Source organism: Choloepus didactylus, chromosome 15, assembly GCF_015220235.1.
Source record: "Choloepus didactylus isolate mChoDid1 chromosome 15, mChoDid1.pri, whole genome shotgun sequence".
NCBI lineage: Eukaryota > Metazoa > Chordata > Mammalia > Pilosa > Megalonychidae > Choloepus > Choloepus didactylus.
The window spans coordinates 44,367,602-44,388,525 of record NC_051321.1 but is presented as its reverse complement, the minus strand read 5'-3'; the positions used below and the strand labels follow the sequence as shown (position 1 = coordinate 44,388,525).

Sequence of the window (20,924 nt, the reverse complement as noted above, 5' to 3'; positions counted from 1 at the left end):
GACAACCACATACAATCAGAACAACAAACAGAAATGCCAACATAAAAGCCATGTCATTTTTTTTTTTTTAGGTTGAGATTTTGGGGGAAAAAAATACCTCTTTCAGGGGCACAGGAAGCCACATACTGAGGCCCCATTCTGGTGGCACCAGTAAATGTATTTTTAGTTTGGACCTTGGCCAGGCGGAAGCAGTGGTGAGATGGAACTGGAGCTGAGGGGATCAGAAAATGTCAAGCCTGTGAGATTAAAAAACCTGTTTTCCTTCAGTCTCCTCTGAAACGTCCTGAGTAGCTCAGTGAGGTGGGGTGTCTTTCCCAATGTCACTGGAGCTTCTCCATGCCATCCTTATGAGAGAAATCAGATAGAGGAGTGAAACTCTAGTGACCACCCTGCTCGTCTTCTCCCTGCCACTCCTGAAGTCAAGTCCTGTGTTTCTGATCAAGGTCTTAAGGAGGGAACATGGTAGGCAGGTAACATGTATTTCTCATTCCACAGAAATATTCTTAGCCATCTGAGAGGGTAGGGTGGGTTGTGGGTGGGAGGAAAACACAATTACGGAAAGCTACCATCACCCCTTAACTCATCAAGAAGCTGCCTGTTTTGTCCAATCTAGAGGAGATGGAAGATAACTATCAATCTTCCATGTGGCCCTCAGCTTTAATTTTACTGCCTTCTTTCTTCATCAGAAATCTAGTCCCTGGACTAAAAAGGAGGTTCCATAGTTTTGATTATGCATAGATGTGCCAAGGGAAATTAGTACGGTTCACCTGTGTGAATGTGATCATTTCAGCAATGGGAGCTGATCACAGCATCCACCTAAGAACATTCCTCCAGCACTACCGAATGCCCTACACTGAGGCTCAAGATGGTAATCTCATTACCTGCTTAAATAAATCCCAGTTTAAACCACCAAGGGTTTAGCTTTCTATCTTGACAAGCCACTGGAGAGCAAGCTTACTTACTCCAGGGATGCTATTGACATTTTAATACCAGGGAGTGGTTAATTAAAGAGGCTTTGGGGAGAAAAGCATTGCCAGGCAGAACACCAGGTCTACCAGAAATGGGCTTTGTTCATTTAGTTTAGACTTGGTTGTGAAAGTCTAGCAAATCTTTTAAGATCAAGCAAGATGGGGACTAAGGAAAAGGTATGACAGTTTGACAGTGCAAGCCGAAATAAAGACCAAGTTACAAGCACACTCCTCAAATAATCTGAGACCAACTGCATGCTTATTCACTGACTCATTGAACAGATCATCATTTGTTCCTAGACAGTGGGAAATCCTGTGCCAGACAGTGTTTGGATGAAGCACTGAACCTGCCCTCTTGGCACTTATATTCTAGTCCGCAAGCACTGTTAATCACAGTCTGGAAAGGAGTGAAAACTCAGCTGAGTGAAATCTGCATTGTCCTAGAACAAAACAATACTTCATTAAAAAAATCCTTTCATTGTTACTGATGGCAACCCTATACAGGGCATATTCCTAAGTAACTGTCACAAAGTAAAGTTTCTAGCCATTCTAGAAATCTATCATTAAGCTGTTCTTATCTACAATATGCACATGAAAAGACACTCAACATCATTAGCCATTAGAGAGATGCAAATCAGTGAGATACCACTTCATATCCACCAGGATGGCTAGAATCAAAAAGACAGATAGTAACAAGAGTTGGTTAGGATGTAGAGAAATTGTAACCTTCATATACTGTTGGTGGGAATGTAAAATGGTGCGGCCACTTTGGAAAAGTCTAGCAATTCCTCAAAAGGTTAAACATAGTTACCATATGAACCAGAAATTTCATTCCTAGGTATATACCCTAGAGAAATGAGAACACATTTCCACATGGAAGCTTGTACCCGAATGTCCATAGCAGTATTATTTATAATAGCCAAAAAGTGAAAACAACCCAAATGTCCATCAACTGATGGATTGCTATTCAAAATGTGGTATATCCATACAATAGAATGCTATTTAAAAATAAAAATGAAGTACGGATATATGCTACAAAATGAACCTTGAAAACATTATGCTAAGAGAAGCCAGTCACAAAAGATCATATATTGTATAAATGCATTTATATGAAATGTCTAGAATAGGCAAGTCTATAGAGACAAAAAAGTAGTTTAGTGATTGCCTAGGGCTAGAGGGGTATAGGTGAAAAAGGGGACTGACTGCTAGTGAGATGGGGAGATAAAATGTTCTAAAACTGATTGTGATGGTGGTTGCACAACCCTCTGAATATACTAAAAACCACTGAATTGCACCCTTTAATTGCAAGGCATGTGAATTATATCTCAATAAAGCTGTTTAAAAAAAAAAAGAGCTCTGGCCAAATTCCCTCACTTTATAGATAACTCAAGTTTCAAAATATAAATGCCAAGTTACAATAGTTTTTCAAGAAAATCTTTCTAAAATGCATATCTACCTTTCCATATTCTTAAACAAAATAAACTGAAGACAATTTTAGCTCTTTCCTGATGACTGAAAGTTATATATGAGAATCAATTACTGTGCCCACAACACACTGATGTGTTCTCAGGAACCATGTAAACCCGTGCTTCACAGATTGTTACTGTTTGAGTCTTCTTTTGGGTCTATTATGGCTTTCTATGTTTTGCTTTTTGGCTGGTGGTGTCAACTTCTTGCTGCTGTCAGTGTTACTGCAGTATACTAAGGCGTTATGTGTGAATGCAGGGAAACAAGAAAAGCAAGTCTGTTAAAACTGTGACTTTGGTAAGAGTAAAAAGATTCCAAAGGATGCATGAGCAGCTTCATTTTTATATTCTTTCCAGCACTGACTTTGTTTGCCCAGAACGTTTGCTTATTTCCGGGCTCTCAACTGTTTTCTGGGTGATCGCTGGCAAGTTGCCAGAACTGATGGTCCTTGTAATCAATAATAAATGTTTTTAACTATAATTATTTTTAATGAAAGCAGTTATTTTGAGAAATTAGATTAAAACCCTTAAAGAGTAAATATAAGTATCCAAAATATCTTATTAGTCAGGGCCATTTAGTTTTGGGGCACAGTGCCCTTCTATATCATTAAGGGTGAGATTTTTCAAACTTTTTAGCATTGGAAACATTTTTTTAAAAAAAATGTCTTAACTGTGGACTCCATATATGAAAGAAATAAAAGCAACATCTTATTCTTATGGCTTTAGTGATAAAGCCTATCATACACTTAATGTAAAGTTAATTAATGAGAACAATGGTACTGTTTTGATGAACATAAAAGCAGAGAATTATCGTTTATGGATGACAGCCACTTTCCTTGAAAAAGTAAGAAAATCAAACAAAAAGCAACCAAACCTTATGCTAAGTGCTAAAACTCTTACAAAGCACTGTCAGGTTACCCATTTACTTCTTATTATGCAACTGACCTAAGTCAGAGTGAGAACATTTGCCAAGCAAATATGCCTAAGCCTTGCCTAGAATTTAATCAAGTGTGGTAACGTGGGTTGAAGTGGTATATTGCTTGTGCAATTTTATGTGGACAATTATGCACAGACTAAAAAGACTACACAGTTGCAAACACGAAGAAGCTTTTTCCAAGGAACATAAATGAGTTAATCCAGCACAGCAGCAGCAGCAGCAGCAGCATTATACCAACTAACATTAAGAGTTTACTATGTGCCAGAAACAAAAAGACAAACCTTATAACATCTCTCCAACATGGAGAATTTAATCTTAGAGCACAGGTTATCACTGGAAGGCTTATTGTAAAGGTCCCTAGATTGTAAGCTCTTACAGAAGTCACATCTATTCCTGAGTTGTAATTGTTATCTCTAAATTCTGAAATGCTGAGCTCTTTGTGTATAACCTGTCCATCCCTGGAACTTTGAATATCTGTGTGACACCTGAGACTCAGCTAGAGTTCGACAGCTATGAAAGTCAGTATTACCCCATATTGCAACTGTTAAAAAAGCTGAAAAGGAGTTCAGACTTCAATTAAACATATGAATGAAGCAGCTCTGGTTAGGACTAAGACAAATCAGACTCAAGGGTAAAGGACGATATAGACTATATTTTAAAACTTCAACCTCTGTGTGAGACTAAGGAAGAGATGTTTATTTGGAGCAAAATCTATATTTTCTGTAGCACACTAAATAATTTAACTTGTTTAGTCAGTTTATTCAAACACCATAATTACATGGAAACCTGAAAAGGGAGTGAGATCTGATGGCTTGTACAGGTTAGTGTGAAACCCTGATACATCCCAAAATAATGTGGGCAGAAAATAAAAATGTATTTGCAAAGCCCCCCTGAGGGACTGGGAGAAAATGTGAAAATATTAAACTGATATTTTCATAGATGTTGGGAAATACCAGTTTAGAAGGCCAAGCCCTTGATCATGGGCTTGCCCTTATGAAGTTTGTTACTGCAGAGAGGCTAAGCCTATTAATAATTGTGCCTAAGTGTCTCCCCCAGAGAACCTCTTTGTTGCTCAGATGTGGCCTTTCTCTCTAAGCCAACTCTGCAGGTAAACTCACTGCCCTTCCCCTCTACGTGGAACATGACTCCCAGGGGTGTAAGTTTCCCTGGCAAAATGGGACATGACTTCTGGGGTGAGCCTAGACCCAGCACTGTGGGATTGAAAAGGTCTTCTTGGACCAGAAGGGGGAAGAGAAATGAAACAAAATAAAGTTTTGGTGTCTGAGAGATTTCAAATGGAGTTGAGAGGTCATTCTGGAGGTTATTCTTATGTGTTATATAGATATCCCTTTATAGTTTTTAGTGTATTGGAATAGCTAGAAGGAAATATTTGAAACTACTGAACTGCAACCCAGTAGCCTTGATTTTTGAAAACGATTAAATAACTATGTAGCTTACACAGTGTGACTCTATGATTATGAAAAATTTGTGGCTCACACTTCCTTTAACCAGTGTATAGACAGCTGGGTAGAAAAATGGGAACAAAAATTAAATGAATAATAGTGGGGATGGGATGTTTTGGATGTTCTTCTTTACTTGTATTTTTATTCTTTTTTTTGGGAGTAATGAAAATGTTCAAAAATTGATTTTGGTGATGAATGCAAAACTATATGATGGTACTGTGAATAACTAATTGTACACTGTGGATGGCTGTAGGGTATGTGACTATACCTCAATAAAACTGAATTGGAAAAAAAGGAGTTTACTATGTGCCAGGCTCTGTGCTGAGAGCTTTCTATGCATTAATGTCATTTAGTTCTCACAACCAATGAGGTAGGCACTATTATTATACCCATTTTACAGATGACGAAACTAGAGGCTCAGCTTAGGGAACTTGCTCAAATATTAGTTAGGTGGTCTACGCATGCCTTTTAATTATAATTTTTAAATACACAAACTCATTTTTAAACAATTTTGTATGAAACACTTGGAACAAACCCAAAAAACTTGCAAACCTTTACGTAAGGCTTCCCTATACTAACAACCCAGGATAAAACTGATATTAACGATGTCCCTAAATTATCAGGAAAATAAATGATACTCAGGATGATGTTAAAAAAAAAGGCAGGGATGTGGGAAATGCATGTTAAGGACATTTTGCATAAAACTGAAAAATAGTTTTCATAAATCTGATAAAAGTAAAACAAGTCTGGTGGTTATATAGGTAAGATTTCACTTATGTAAAACTGACTTGCTCCCAGGAATAAGAAGAGTGATACTAAACAGATCCAGGATCCTCTTCTTTGTTTTTGTGGTTAACTAGAAATACAGGGTGTCATAGGTCTGAAGGTTGTATGGAATCACTAATTCCACATATCTCAGCAATACCCTTCCTTCAAACCCCAAATTCAACCCTGAATCCAGTCCCTTCAGACTCCCAGGTCTGAGTCCAGGCCTATACTCCACAAGCACCACCTGGCCTGCCCCCACCAGCCCCACCCTAAAGATTTAGAGAAAAAGAGGATAGAATTATTTTAATATTGTTTCTAATCTCTTAATCTTCATCTCAAGACAAAAACTACAAAGGAGATACTAGTTACTTCTAGTTCAGTTATTTTGGGTTATTTTCAAGGCACCTTTTTGGCATTGGACTATTTCAATACAAGAGTGAGGTTTCAAATCTCGGACCATGAAGAAATGGTTAAAATTTAATCATAAGCCAACAGAAACAGGTACTGGCAAACAAAAATCCTCTAAGGACAACACAGTATCAGATTTTTATCTATCTACCTACAAATAGGATGGAAGAATTTTCACTGGTGTTAGATAACTGAATTTATTTTCTTAATGGTACATCATAAAACATTATAGTTTCAAAAGGATACTTAATATAGTAATACATTGTTAATTGTTTTTAGAGTGATAGAATTGTGGTTACGTTTCTCAAGAATTCTTATCTTTTAGGAATATTTATGAAACATTTATAGGTAAAATGATATGGCATCTGATACGTGCTTCAATAAAACAGGTTTTTTTTTTTTGGTGGGGGGAGACATGTAATAGATAAATTAAATTGGACATGAGTTAATAGTTGTGAAAGCTGAGTGATGAGTATTTGGCAGTTTATTACACTATACACTCTAGTTTCATGTCATGTTTTAAATTTCCCTAAATAAAAAACATTTTTTTAATTCCAAATCTCTCCAAGTTCTTATTCAGGATGGCTCGAGTACAAATGGAACACAGTGAGTTACTTTTGCAGTAAAAGCCAAATGTGTAGGAACTGGGAAGTCCCCTTTTCACCTCATAGATCCTACTTATGGAGTTAAACATACCAAGCTTCTTTCTCTCTGGGCTGGGACAAATTTCAACCTGCCCACCCCAACCAGACACATGAAATGAAGATATTCTGGCAACTCCACCCTACCATTTCAGCATTGATAAATAAATCATAAATCACACTGCAAAGATGTGAGGCTCAAGTGGGGCCAGTTTTACACCTATTTAAAAGCCTTAAATGCTGAAAAGACTAGTCTTATCCAACTGACAAATAATGCATAAGTAATTCAAAATAAATCAGATCATTCCAAATAAAAAAATTACTGAATCATGAAATAAGTATAAATAAGTCCAAAGTTATAATTTTCCTGTGATTAATACTTTGGTGCATACATGGATATATATCTGTATATATAAAGACACATACAACTTTCTTCTTTCCTTAGTCCCCCTAATACAACTTTATTTGTTGTAGTATTTAAAGAGGGAGAAAAGGAAGAAGATAATGTGATTCTAAAGAATTCTACCCTTATGTCAAACTGGACCCTCAATAAATATCTGTAGAATACTTGGTTTCCTGAGGATGAGGCTCCCCCATCCAGCTTCTCATCTTCTAACATTGTCCTACTTAGCAAAAGACATGTTGGCCTTTTTCTTCCCATTCTCTGACCTCCTTCAAATGCTTCAATAAGTCAATTGGTACTCTTCTCTGAGCCTCTTCTCTATACTGTATCCCAGTCAGAGGTATGCCAGTAAATGTTTAACAAATGGCTCCCTAAAAATAAAGCCCTGATTTGCAGTGTTTGCTAATTTCCATGATGTAAATATATCCACCATAGCCAATTTCAAACATGAGAACATTGAATGTAAAGTTGGGAAGTGATATGTACAATCGGCCCCCAGACCTTGTATGAGCCAGCTCGAGTACACTGGGGCAACCGACTTGCCCAGGGTAATCCCAATTTATGCCTGTATTTCTGGCATAATTATTAACAGTAATGAAATATTACGTGATCCCTCCAAAGAATCATCACATTTGGGCCACATCATCATAGTAAGGACATTTGATTCTTAGCCCTTCCATAAAAGATAAGAAGATGTGATACCTCCTCGCCCAAATTCATATGCCCCCACCCCAAAATATAGAGCATCCCTTTAGATATTTTTCATCAAACATAGGCAGTTGGGGAAGTATGAATAGTAAACAGCCTTGACTAATGTTAAGTTCTTCTGACTCATCCAGATGGAGCTTCATGACTTCTGGAACTGCCACAGCACAGCAACTGGGTAAGATCAAACCAGTTACGAAACCAAGTATCATACTCCAGAGTCTAGCACAGTGCTGGTTAGATCTCATGGGTCCCAAAGAGGATTATTAAATCTCAGCATTAAAGGCCACCTGGGTCAATTTTTACCCAAGCCCTTCTATGACAACTCCAAGAAGCCATCCCCAGTTTAAGCTTTAGTACCTTCCAGTCAATACACCCACACTGAATCACTTGGGAGTCTATCTTGGCAGCCCAAAGGAAGATTTGGAATACAATAACTATCTTTAAATATCTAATGAGTTGTCATGCAGATATAGAATAGATATGCTATATTGTCAAAGAAGAAAGTTCTCAGAAGGCACATTTGGACTTCATGTAAGGGAGAAGAACATCTATTTTTACCACAAATAATAGCTAACATTTATTGAGTGGTTTCATTTTGCTCGAAGCCTCACAACACTGCTGACTTATATCAAGCTTTAAGTCAACTAAGTCCATCCCTTCCTCTTTCACCTCAGGACACCTGACCTCAGGGTGTAAAAGAGTTGTTTGTAGAAGGTGTCAAGTATCACACACTGCTCAGGCTGGTCACAGCTCACAGAGGTCCACACCAATCCAATCTGTCCTGTGACTGTCTGAAGTCCTATGGCCCCAGAATCAGTGTAGGGTCAAGGCCAAGCAAACCATTAGGGCCATGTGCTGGTCTTGAAGAAAGCAACAAGTGCCCAGAAATATCCATCACATCACCTGTCAGAACGATGGTTTCAATCCCTGGAGAATGGGTTGATAAGATGAAAATTGAAAAAATGAACCATGAATCAAATATAGCTGCTTCGAATTCTAAAGCCTTATTTCATGTGGCATTTATAAATGAAAAAGTGCTCCCTTTCCTAACCCTTCTCATCTCTTTTGTGCATATCTGCTGCACTCAAGGACTAAGATAAAAAGTAAAGATCAAAGGAGGACATTTCCTTTAAAAAAAAAAACAAAAAGAAAACTTTTCCTGACACTAGATTAGCAATAAAATCAATTACACTGTCTTCTTATTCACTAAGCTGCCAACATCACTCCCAGGCAGGACATGCTATCCTCGGCCTCAGGAGTTGCAAAGGGCAATCTGTGAAACCGACAATGAGGTCAAGACTTGTGACACAGGCCCTGTGTCTTGCTTCTAGAAACATCAGAGGGAATTAGGGGAGCTTCCACCTGACATCAGCAGTTGCTGTCAGATCAGGCTGGAGGATACCCTGACAACTTGTCCCAAAAAGGTTCAGGGAAATCTTGAGATTTCAGAAACTTTTGGAAGCCTCTGTGACCAAATAATAACAGTAATATTAATATCAATACCTTTTATTAATAAAATTAGGATTAATGCTAAAATATCTCTTTTGTGCACTTTTACTACACAGGTTCCAGGCATTCTACTATTCTACTATACAATTTACATACATTTTCCACATTGGGTCTTCACAACAACCAATAACAAGGGCACCATTATCTCCATTCCACAGACAAGAGAAGTTAAGAATCTCGATTAAGGCTACCATGCCAGTAAATAGTTAAGTAGTGGAACGAGGATCTGAATCTGGGTCTGGTGGCTCCACAGCTCTTTCCACTACAGAACCCTGCTCAGCCAAGTGGCAATGCCCACACTAGAGTCATGAGTTCATTTCCCTAGCCCAGCAGATTTAAATTCAAACTCAGATGGTTACCCTGAGTCCTGACTCCTTAGATTCTTCACCTGTAGAAAATAATGATAGTACCTATCTCACAGAGTGCTGGGGGTGTTCAATGAGAAAATCCATGAACGGTTCTTAGCTTAGCATCTTGCACATAGTAAGTGCTCATTAAATATTGGCTATTGTTACTTACACACACACACGGATGAGCATTTTGCCAAAGGTTTTACAGGTTGCAAACACCCATCTTTTCTGAAAGTTTTATAGAACATTCTTCCTTACTTTAACATAAATAGGCTTATTGGGTTAAAAAAAAGAAAGACTAGTGGCAATAGATAAGACTTGAGTTTGAATTTTGGCCCTGTTATTCACTGACTTTCGGGCTTTGGGCAGGTTGCTTCACTTCTCTGAGCTCTTTCTCCATCTGTAAAATGGCGAGTGGGGGTGGTAATCATATGTGTGTGTAAAAAACCAGTAAAAACACATACAGAACAGGTACAAAACTTTTGCTCAATAATAGCTCTTCTTATTATTCAGTAAGTCAAAGCCACTACTGTAAGCACCCACTATTGTCATGAGTTTCACCAACCTCTTTCCAAATATAGAGGAATCTGTTTGAGGCCCAGATCATTATTTTAATGTAACTGCCTCTAAAAATAACCCTCATCCCTTCCAGTCATCGTCTTTCAAATACACTTGCAAAGAGAAAACATACACACACATACAAGTGTGATTAGCTAACACCACACATCTAAAAGTTGTCATAAGTTAGGTAATGAGATACCAAGCTTAACAGCTGCACTATCTAGAGGAAATGTCTACTTAGAAATCCTCGGCAGCACATTGGATAGACTGAATAATTTCTATATCTGATTCAGAATACCGCATCCAAAGGTGAATACTGACTTGCATGCTAAAGCTAAAGCACAGGCAATTAGATAAAATAGAAGCCAAATCTTAATTTATTTTCATGGTGACTCGTTTGCACTGAAACACACACACACCCACTTAAAAGCCAGGCTATCTCCTCCCCAATCCCTGACCTACTGTGGGCAATAAAAGAGGCATGTCTTCCATTCAGCAACTGTTAAAGATGAAAAAGAGATCAAATTTCAATTAGAGATATGAATGAAGCTGATATGGTTGGGATTAATCCAAATACAGGGTAAAGGATGATACTGTCTGTATTTTAAAATGTCAACTTCTCTGTGAGACCAAAGGAAGAGATGTTTATTTTGTCTGAAACTTAAATTTTCTGGAGCACAATAACTTAACCTGTCTGGTCAGTTTAATTAAACAACCTAAATACATGGAACCTAGAATAGGGAATAAGATCTGGTGATTCTGTATAGCTTAATACAATATCCTTATACATTCCAGAGTATTTGGGGCAGATAATAAAAAAGTTATTTGCAAAGTCCCTTGAGGGATTGGTATTGAAACTTCCCCATCTGGGAAATTCCTGATATTCTCTCAAGCACTGGGGACTCCTAATTTAATAAACTAAGCCCTCGATCTTGAGGCTGGCCCTTATGAAATTTATTTTTGTAATGGTGACGCTAAGCCTACTTATACACATGCCTAAAAGCCACCCCCAGAGAACCTCTTTGTTGCTCAGATGTGGCCTCTCTAAGCCAAACTCTGCAAATAAAGTCACTACCCTCCACCCCCCATGTGGGACATGACTTTCAGGGGTGTTAAGTCCCCCTGGCAACGTGGGACATGAAGTCCCAGGGATGAGCCTGGCCCTGGCATCATGGGATTGGCAGTGCCTTCTTAACCAAAAATGGGAAAAGAAATGTAACAAAATAAGATTTCAGTGGCTAAGGGATTTCAGATAGAGTCGAGAGGTCATTCCGGAGGTCACTCTTCTGCAAGCTTCAGTCAGATGTTGCAAATTGCCACAGTATGCCAAGCCCCAACCAACAGTATTCCTGAAAACCCTAAAGTAAACTCAGGGCTCTATCTAAGACTCTATAAAATCCCCCAGATTGTCCCCATGCCAGACAAGCCCTGAAACGTAGAGGTACCAGTCTCTCCCTGAACAGCAACCAGTTGCGTTTCCTTACCCCATAATGTTGACACCCGTTTTCAACATGAAGAAGTTGGAATGGTCATTGCCCAGATATCCCTGAAGTTTGAGAGAATGATCAAATGAGAGGGAGGAGTTGTAACAGAGAAGATAGGAATCAACAAATGATTATGATGACAACTGAATCATTATGTAGATATTACTTTTTAGTTTCTAGTGTGTTAGAACAGTCAGAAAGAAACACCTGAAATTGTGGAATTGTAACCCATACTATACTTTGAAATTTGCTCTATAACTACTTGTCAAACCACTTTGAAAGTTACCACTTTTCTGCATGTGTTATATTTCACAATAAAAAATGTTAAAAAAAAAAGCCAGGCTATCTCAGAAACAACAAAAAACCGTCATTTAATATAGTACTCCTTTGTTTCCCTACTAATCCTGTCTCCAAAACCAAAATGGGTTTTGTTTTATTCATTTGTTTAATGCCCCTTATGTTAAGAATTAAGAGCAATACGACTTATCTTCGGTTACTATGCCAAACAAAATATGCTTTGTATTAAAGTGAAACTCACTTACAGGTTTCGTGTGGGGGAAGCAGTGTCACTTGTCCACCAGAATCCTGATACCTGACTTAACTACTTAGATGCTGGACACTTGGGCCTTACACTGTTACTCTTCAGTTCAAGTGTGCACTGTGTAATTTGTAACTTAATTGGCAGCTCAGAGATTGGGTTGTTTAAATACCTTGAAAGCAAAGTATCATTATATCTGGTATTTAATGAAATAAGTAATGGACAAAAACGTTTTCCTGTTTAGAATTGAAAAATGACGACTTGGAAACTTAGGAATTTGACCACGTCCACAGAAAGCAGTAATACCAGAGTATTTGTCCTTGAATTTGGATTGCTTTCCCTCCATCCGAAGTATTGATTATGCCCCACTCCAAAAGCATACATATCCACACTCTATGCAGATACAGTCAGAAATTTCTACCTATTTTATTTATCCATGTTTTTCTAATTAGCCTGATTCAGGGGTAGTGGAAAGTTCAAGTACCAAAGCTAAATATCCCAATATTTAGGGAAGTGAAGGCTTGTACTTTCACAATGGTGGCTAGCTAAAACTGTAATAGATTTGAGTTTGTTCAATTTGTCTCATGCATTTTCTGCTGGTATTCTACCTGGATGATTTGAGAAGTCAGAACTTCTGCCACAAAAGGCTGCTGGGACCACCCAGCCCTTATTCCCGCTTATTGCAACACACTGGGAAGGAGGAGTTCAGCAGACATCCTCAAGCCCTTCAGTTGATGCTCAAATGTTTGCCTTTCTGCAGCAGAGTGTTTGGTGAGTCGAATAACTAGTTTCCTGTCATTTTCCAACTCTCTCTACTAATGTTGTGGCTCATCTAAAACAGTGTCCTTTGTGTCTAAACTGTTAGGATTTCTAGGTAACTTCCTTATGCTAAATTGTGTCATTTCTGTCCCTCCTCCAAAAATTGTATTTTTACCAATTTCATCAAAAAACAACTTATTGGATAGAAAGAACTATACATAAAATTGCTGTAATATTGTTTATGTTAGAGAAACCTGCAGCCTAAACCTATGAAAAACAGGTTAAATAAAGTATGGTATATCCATACAATAGAATATGGGTAATATTATGCATCCATTAAAAGTGTTGCTTGTTTTAATGCATAAGACAATGCTCAAGCTAAACTTTTAAAATAAAAGGTATCAAAAATTTTATCTTAATATGATTCAAAATTAACCTTAAAATGTGGCACAAATTTAAACATAATACTTTTTTGTATTATTCAATATAAAAATAATAACCAAGGAGAGAAAAGAAAAAAAAATTGTGGGACTAGGACTGTTTTAGCTAGTCAAACAAAACTTTTTGTTAAAGTGGTCTTTCTTATTATAGGCCCGAGTATTTTTTTTAAACTTAGGAAGTCCAACTAAGGTGGTATCTGCAGGTCCAATTGTCTTGTTTGGTGGATTAACAGAAGGTGTAATGGTGTTGATGATGACAGCTGGCACTTACTGAATTACTGTAATTCAGTTACTTACATACCAGGCAGGTATCTAAGTTCTTTACATTCATATATTTTCATTTAACACTCACACCAATGAGTAGTACAATTGTCTCCATTTTAATGATACTGAAACTGAAGCACTGAGGTTAGGAACTAGCCCCAGTTATCAAGCTGAGATTCAAATCCAGGCCTGAGTTTGAACTTCAGGGAATCTTAGGATTATCGTTAGTTTCAAAATATTTGCGAATTGAATTGACCTCATGTGGTACTACCTATGTGTCCTTCAAAGAAAGAAGAGCATCAAGGAGTACACCAAACAGATTTCTCTACTGATACCTTATGGAATCAGGAATATCCATGACAGCCTTTTGCTGAAGTCTGTTGCAGGGATGGAAATGGCTACTTCAAAAAAAAAATGAGGTGGTGATGATGTCACTTGTACCTTTCTTCTGTGACAAGAAGTAAATATTCACAAACCCAAGGTACAAGGCATCTGGGAAAAAATAGCACTTAGTCTCTAATCAAAGACTTCAAATTTAATTGGGGAGATAAGACACACAGAGAACAGTCAGTAAAAGGCAAAAAACAAACAAAAAAACCCGGGCATAATTAAATGCTATGTCTTGTGTCAGAGTATGTAAGTAGGGTTGAGGTCAGGTGGGAAGATCTGTGAGATCTGAAATATCGTGGAATTTCAAAGGTGCAGGGAAGAACACTTGGAGATCATCTAGCCCAACTCTGGAATTTCAGGAAGCAAGTAACTTGGTTGAGGTCATACAGTTGCTAAGTAGCAGAGGCAGTAGCATCCCTTCCAAGGGTCAGTAGAATGAGGTGATAGTCCTTTAGATAAAAACAGTGGACAATATTCCTCTTTCTTGGTGGGGAGAAATCAACCTACCACTGATCTGATTTTTGGATTAGAAGATTGGGAACAGTCCCTGCACTGACTGGGCAGATTTGAATTTTTAAAATACTCTAAAATACTGAATTGGTTGTTTCATTCCATTCATTGCTGTCACATGTGAAGTATTGTAATAAGTATTGCATGCTACCTAAAACATTACCAAATAAGAAACACACTTACCCACATATGCATTGCAGGTGCCTACCTAATAGAAGTGGTATCATCGCCTATTCTAATCCAGCTCTGGTTGTAAACTGGTAAGCAGGAATTATTTGTCTAGTTTCCATGCTTCCACCACCAGCCATATACTTAAATTTCACATTTAAAGCCCCCAAATACTCTTTTTAATAACTGCTCATGTGAAATCTCAGTCATCAAAAAATTGAGATTTGCTTAACTGAAAAGCTTCTTCTCTTTGAGTACTTAAATATCAAATGATCGCACAATAAATTTTTTTAGTGAAAAGCCCCAAACCCTGAATGTTAGCAGGCAAGGTACAATGATATTAAACCAACCAGTTTGAATTAAGAAGTTTGGATAATGAACACAACAAATGTGATTCAGATCAAGTAAAATTTATTTTAGGAGTATTTGTTCAAACCTGAGAAATAAAAACATAGCAAGATAATGAAAAGCCAATTTTGATGAATCTTTTTAAAAATGTATAAAGCAACAAAAGTTTTTATTTTTGTAAGAAACATAAACTGTAATTTCTTATACAAAGCAGACACGTAAAAAGTTATCTTTTCTTGTACTTGAAAACAATAAATTTCTGTGTTTGCAAGCACAAGAGTCCAGGTTATGTTGTCTCTGTCTTGAAGATAGTGTTACAGTGTATTTTGAATTCCTCAAAAACTATTTCAAGAGGTGTTATATCCTCATTTGAGCACAGACGATTCAAGCTGGCAATACTAAACAAAAACTCAATAAAGTTCTCTTTCACTATATTTTAGCATAAGCTATTTACATTGCAAACATTAGTGCTATTGGTTAAGGTACAAAAGAGAAATTCCTAAAAAATGGGTTCAAAAGAAGTAAATAGGTTAGTAAATCATAAGTTATCAATGAAATCCATAAAGAAAATAATTCTCTAACAAGTATCAAAAATATAAAATAAAAATAAAAATTCAGTCGGTAGATGTCTTACTTAAAACTACAGCTAAATCTGCTGTGTGGCTTCAAAGTTCCACACAGAACCTTAACTTACAAACTTAAAATTTTAGACCTACAAAACACAAGTATCAGAATCATCATGATCCCACAATCATGTTAAAGAGCTCTCCAAAATCTTAAAAACGTTTATTTTAATGCAGAAAAGGTAAGCGCCAAAATAAACATAAACAATACAAATTAAGACTACCTAGAAATTTTCCTATATCAAACAATAATCCATATGCAAAAGCTTGAATACAATAATTTATTAGCATCCATTCTACTTACTTTGCTTTTTGCTATTTATAAGCTTCATTAAAGAGGTAACCAGTTGAAATGAGGCTCGACTCAGATAAGAAAAACCAGCTTGAAATTCTATCTACAAACTTACATCCCAGAACGCCGGAGAGGAAAGTACTCTTTACAAACTAACATACACGCTTTAAATTGTGAAATTAACTCATTTCTTTTTCTGAGCTGTACATTACAATTACGAACCCTCAACTCTACCTCCCTCCCCATGCCCCTAAAACATCCACCTCCAATCCTCATTGGTCCACATAGTTCCGGCCCACATGGTATCAGTAGGTGTGACCCTCTCAACAGGCCCTCTCATTGGTTGCAAAGAAACAGCTTTTAATAGGCCGTGATTTGAGGGTTGTCAAACTCCACGCCTTCGGACTTTGTGCTCAGCAATAGATCCGAGGTCCCCGCGACTACTCTACGATTCAAAGGGCAAGCTGGTCGCCTGAGCGCCAACCCCACAAAGAGGTGCTCTGAAAAGGGAAAGGGGTGAGAAGGGAAAAGGCAGCCCCGGCTGTGCTCGCCCGCTCCACCTCCATCTCCATTCCCGAACCCCACCAAACGTTCACACAAGCACTTTCCTAGCTACAAATAAGATGGGTGGGCAGTGCGTTCGCCTTTTAGAAAGCCTAGGGACCTGCTCAGACTCCGTCTTCAGTCTGCTCTTTCTACCCATCTACCGATGAGAGCAAGCAAGGGTCAGGCTTGGCGCCCCCTCCGTGCAGTCCCCGGACGGCAAGCGCTCAGGCGCAAGGGGCGCGCGGTGGCGCTCTCCCCCGCCGCTCCTCTGCCCCAGGCCCCGCGCTCCCATCCCAGCGGGACTTACGCGGCCTGTTCTTCCTCCCCGAGTCCATCCTCCTCCGCAGCCGGCATTTCTTGGCCGGGGAGTCGTGCTGGGGGGGCGGCGGCTGCGGCTGGAGATCTGGCTGGAGCGGGAGGCGCTGGGGCGCAGGGTCGCCGCGGTCCGCGGGACCCCGGCTGCAGAGGCGCGGCGGCTGGACCGGCGGCGGGTGGAAGCCGTTGTGCAGCAGCCCGTTCAAGACGGCGGCGCCAGCGGGGGCCCCCGGGGCGTGCCGAGCGGAGCGCTCTGGCTGCCCGCCACGGTCGCCCATGCCGGGGACTGACGGAGCAGCGCGCGGGCTCCTGCTCAGGCGGCCTCGCTGGAGGTCATTCTCGGACGTCTTTATTTCCCCAGATCCTCCTTGCGGCTTCCGATTCAGCAGCCGCAGAGAGGGCTCCGGGGGATGGCGAGCCCGGCGCTCCTCCCCTCTTCCCGCCGGCTCCCCCTCCTCCTCCGCGCCCTGCCCCCCACACGCCGGCCCCAGGACACCCGCCCCAAGCGTGCTCTCCCCGGGCGCAGAACCCGGGAAGCCCGCACACCCCCGACAGGAGCCCCGGCCGTCCACTCTCCCTGATGCCCCAGCCTCGCGACTTCAAAGGCGGCTTCTTCACCTCCTAGACCTGTCCTTGCTTCTGAGCATGCCCAGTCCTGCCCGCCACCGCCACCGACGAGTTTCAACATGGGGAATGAAGTTCTCTGGGTTTGCAAAGAGATAGGCGGTTTGGGCTTTGTGTGATGGAGCAAGCCGAGAGGGAACTGGGCGAGGCAGGCGGGAGAGGTGAGAACAGCTTTGGAAGTAATGCAGGAGGAAGACAAATATTTACAGAGGTTGCAGGTTTGCTAATCCTGTCCTCAATGGACTAGCTACCTTTGCAAGGTCACTTACGTTGTCCCCTCTCCCGCTTTGGGAGTGTATGTTTTAGTTATGTGACTAAACCGTTCAGAAACCTGAAGGCAGGGAGGAGAACGGTAATTTATACAAAGGTAGGCAGACTCAAGGAGGGAAGGGAGTGAAATTTCTTTGCTGGCACGCATACACACTCACAGACACCATGTGGTCTCGTGGAGTTGTCTTTTGCAGGGGAAAACGTAGGAATACAGTTTTAAGGACAGTGAAGGACACAGCTGTAGGCGGGATTACCGGTACTGGAGGAAACCAAGTAAACAGAAGCAACCCCAAGCTATAAAAAGCAACTTCCTCATCCAGAAAGGACTTCAAGAGACAATGTCATGCTATTTATACAGTTGACTGTGTTTTAAGAAGGGAATGCAGCACTGCATGGTAGTCAAGAGAAGGCTCTTTGGAGTTGGTGCTGGGTTCAAATTCCAACTCAGCCACCAAGTAAACCCAGAGAAAATCATAGCTCCAGTTAACACATCTGGCAGTATGAACCAGGGCCGGGCATGCTCAGAAGGCAGAGCAAAGTTGCGTGGTGACGACCTTCCCAAAATTGTGTAATCCCTTGAGGCCTCAGCTTTCCTATCTGTAACAGGGGAGTGTTGGGAGGAAATTTATCTAAATCCTTGCTCACATGTGCTCAAAAGAGGTAATCATTATTCTTATTACACTATTCTTATTAGCAGTTCAGCCTTCATTTCAAGTGAGGGAAACAAATCATGCTCACAGCCAGCCATATTTATTGTACTCCATCCTTTGTACTTAACTGTATCTACAAAGGAGTCAGAGGCTGGCAAGTATTCGATGGGCTGCTGGGCCTCAATTCATTCAGCAGTGTCCAGGGCCTGCACCTTGGATTGGCAATTCTTTCCAGCAGAGCATCACCTAGAACCAAAGCTTAACAACCACAGGGGACACTCAGAAAGCTCCAGCTGATCCACTAATTTTTCAGATGAGGAAGCTGAACCACATAGAGATGGCTGAAACAAAACTAGGACTAAACCTTAAATTCCCTAATTCCCTTTCTGCTTCCTTGACCTTATCATGCTATTTGAAGACATAGGGGGAAAACCCTGCCTTCCTTTCCTGCCTCATTTCCACCTCATGCTCCCACTATACCAGCTTTCAGTTCCTTAAATGATTATGCCTTTGAATTTGTTCTTTCTGTTGTCTGAAATTCTCTTCACCCAGACCTCTTTGTTTACTAGACTCCAACTCACCTATCAGATCTCTGCCTTAACCTCACAAAATTTAGACAAGGCTTCCTGACCAGAACCAGATTAGGTCTTCTCTTTATACCCACTCTCAACTTCCCATACTTTACCTTTATGATTCTTCAATTTGTAACTATACAATGCCTCAATTTTCTCATTTGTAAAACAGGAATAATAATAGGACATTACTGAGTTGTTAGAATGAAATTAATTAACATATATAAAGAATTTAAACCAGTGCCCAGTGCATCATAAATGCTATGAGAAAAAAGTTAGATATTATTTGATGGCCTGTCTCCCCTCACTGAACTGTAAGCTCCATTAGCAGGGTATGTGTCTCTTTTGTTCATCATTGTCTCCCTAGGAAGCTCTCGGTAATTATTTATGACTGAATGAATGACTTAGATAATATTTCACCCAGGGTCCCTCTCACCTTCTGTAAATTTGCTGAAAATCATCATTGCTACTCATAAAACTTCAAATATATAGTTTTCAAGTTCCCACATAATTGACCTGAGTAGCTTAGGAAGCAACATACATCAGAAATGCAAATAGAAGCTTCAGTATTGCAGTATCTTCAAGGGCATATTCTCTCCGGCTTGACTTCCACGCATACTGAGGAGCCCTGAGCCAGGTGGCTCAGACCCAGGCATGGCAGAAGAAGCTGGTAAGGGGACAGAACATCCTCCAGCTGCTTCCTTTCTACCACCTTTGGCAGGCTGTTAGCCGTGATCAGTTACATCCCATGAGTGTGAGGGAGGAATCTGGGCATCTTGCAGGTTTATTCTGGTAGGTGTGCGGGAGGTGTAACTCCGAGGCATGAGGTATGATGTGCTCCGGCAGGGACACGGAACAAATGTTTGGAGGAGAGTGAGGGAGGAGGGAATCCACAGGTCATTTCCCTCTGTTCATTCATTCATTTATAATGCAATCTTTATTAATGATTGCCAACTATACTTTAGGCACTAAAGCAGATGGCAGAAATACAAAGACAAAATAGGTACCTTCACTGCCTTAAGGGGTTTACAATCCAGTAAGTCAGTGGTTCTCAGACATGGGTATACATAAGAATAACCCAGGAAGTTTTTCCTTTTTAATATTTTTTAAATAACATACGTACAGAAAAGTACACATATCCTAAGGGCACAGCTCAATGAATTTTGCACAAATGAGCACCCTATGTAACCAGCACCTGATCAAAAACTAGAAAATTATCGGTAACCTAGGAAATTTTTTAAGTGCAGATTCTAGGCCCCGATAAAGAGACTGACTCACTAGATTTGGAGCACAGTAATCTGCATAGTAATGATGATGATAATAATAAATATTAATTTAATATTAAATTAAATATTCAAAACAATTTACGCACACCAAAGAAAAGAAAAAACACAGTCGATTGTGATACAGATGGTCCTTGCTCCGAGAAACAATGAAATAAGCAAAGTACGTCACCTACGCTGTGGGAGGTGACTCCACAGGAGTTCAGAGAGTAAGCACTGACGGAGGAGGGTAAGGAGGAGGAGAGAGGTTGTGTTGAGGTGGATGTTGGAATGGCTTCAGGGCAGAAGTGACACTTAAATTGAATTTTGAATAATAATGACCCTTTCTTCAGGTGAATAGAGAGGGGAAGTTGGAGAGAATCCATTCCAATCTGAGGGAGCCAGGACTCTGCAGATGGGTTTGAAACACAGCCTGGCATGTTTGGGAAACTGCCGGGAGTTCATCAAGGCGGAAGAACAGTCTATCAAGAGATATGGCTGAAAAGGTTAGGCAGAGCCCAAATCTCAAATGGCTCTAGGAAAAGAAATCTGGACTTTATCCTGAGCCCCATGGGAAACCATTGAAGAGATTTAGGCAGTGGAAAAACTACTAGATTTAAATTTTAGAAAGACCCCCTGTAGCAGCATGGAAAATAAATTGGAAGAAAAGGTCCACACTCAGAGAAC

At 39.9% G+C, this 20,924-nt stretch overlaps 1 protein-coding gene across 1 annotated transcript in view; it reads right to left on the bottom strand.

Moving 5' to 3' along the window:
* Nucleotides 1-17,631, bottom strand: part of PANK1 (pantothenate kinase 1) — a 55,008-nt gene extending 37,377 nt beyond the window's left edge. The window contains 2 exon segments of the mRNA XM_037804760.1: nt 16,852-17,412; nt 17,415-17,631. Coding sequence (XP_037660688.1) covers nt 16,852-17,412; nt 17,415-17,547 — 694 coding nt within the window. The 5' untranslated portion in view covers nt 17,548-17,631.
* Between the last annotated feature and the right edge of the window lie 3,293 nt (nt 17,632-20,924).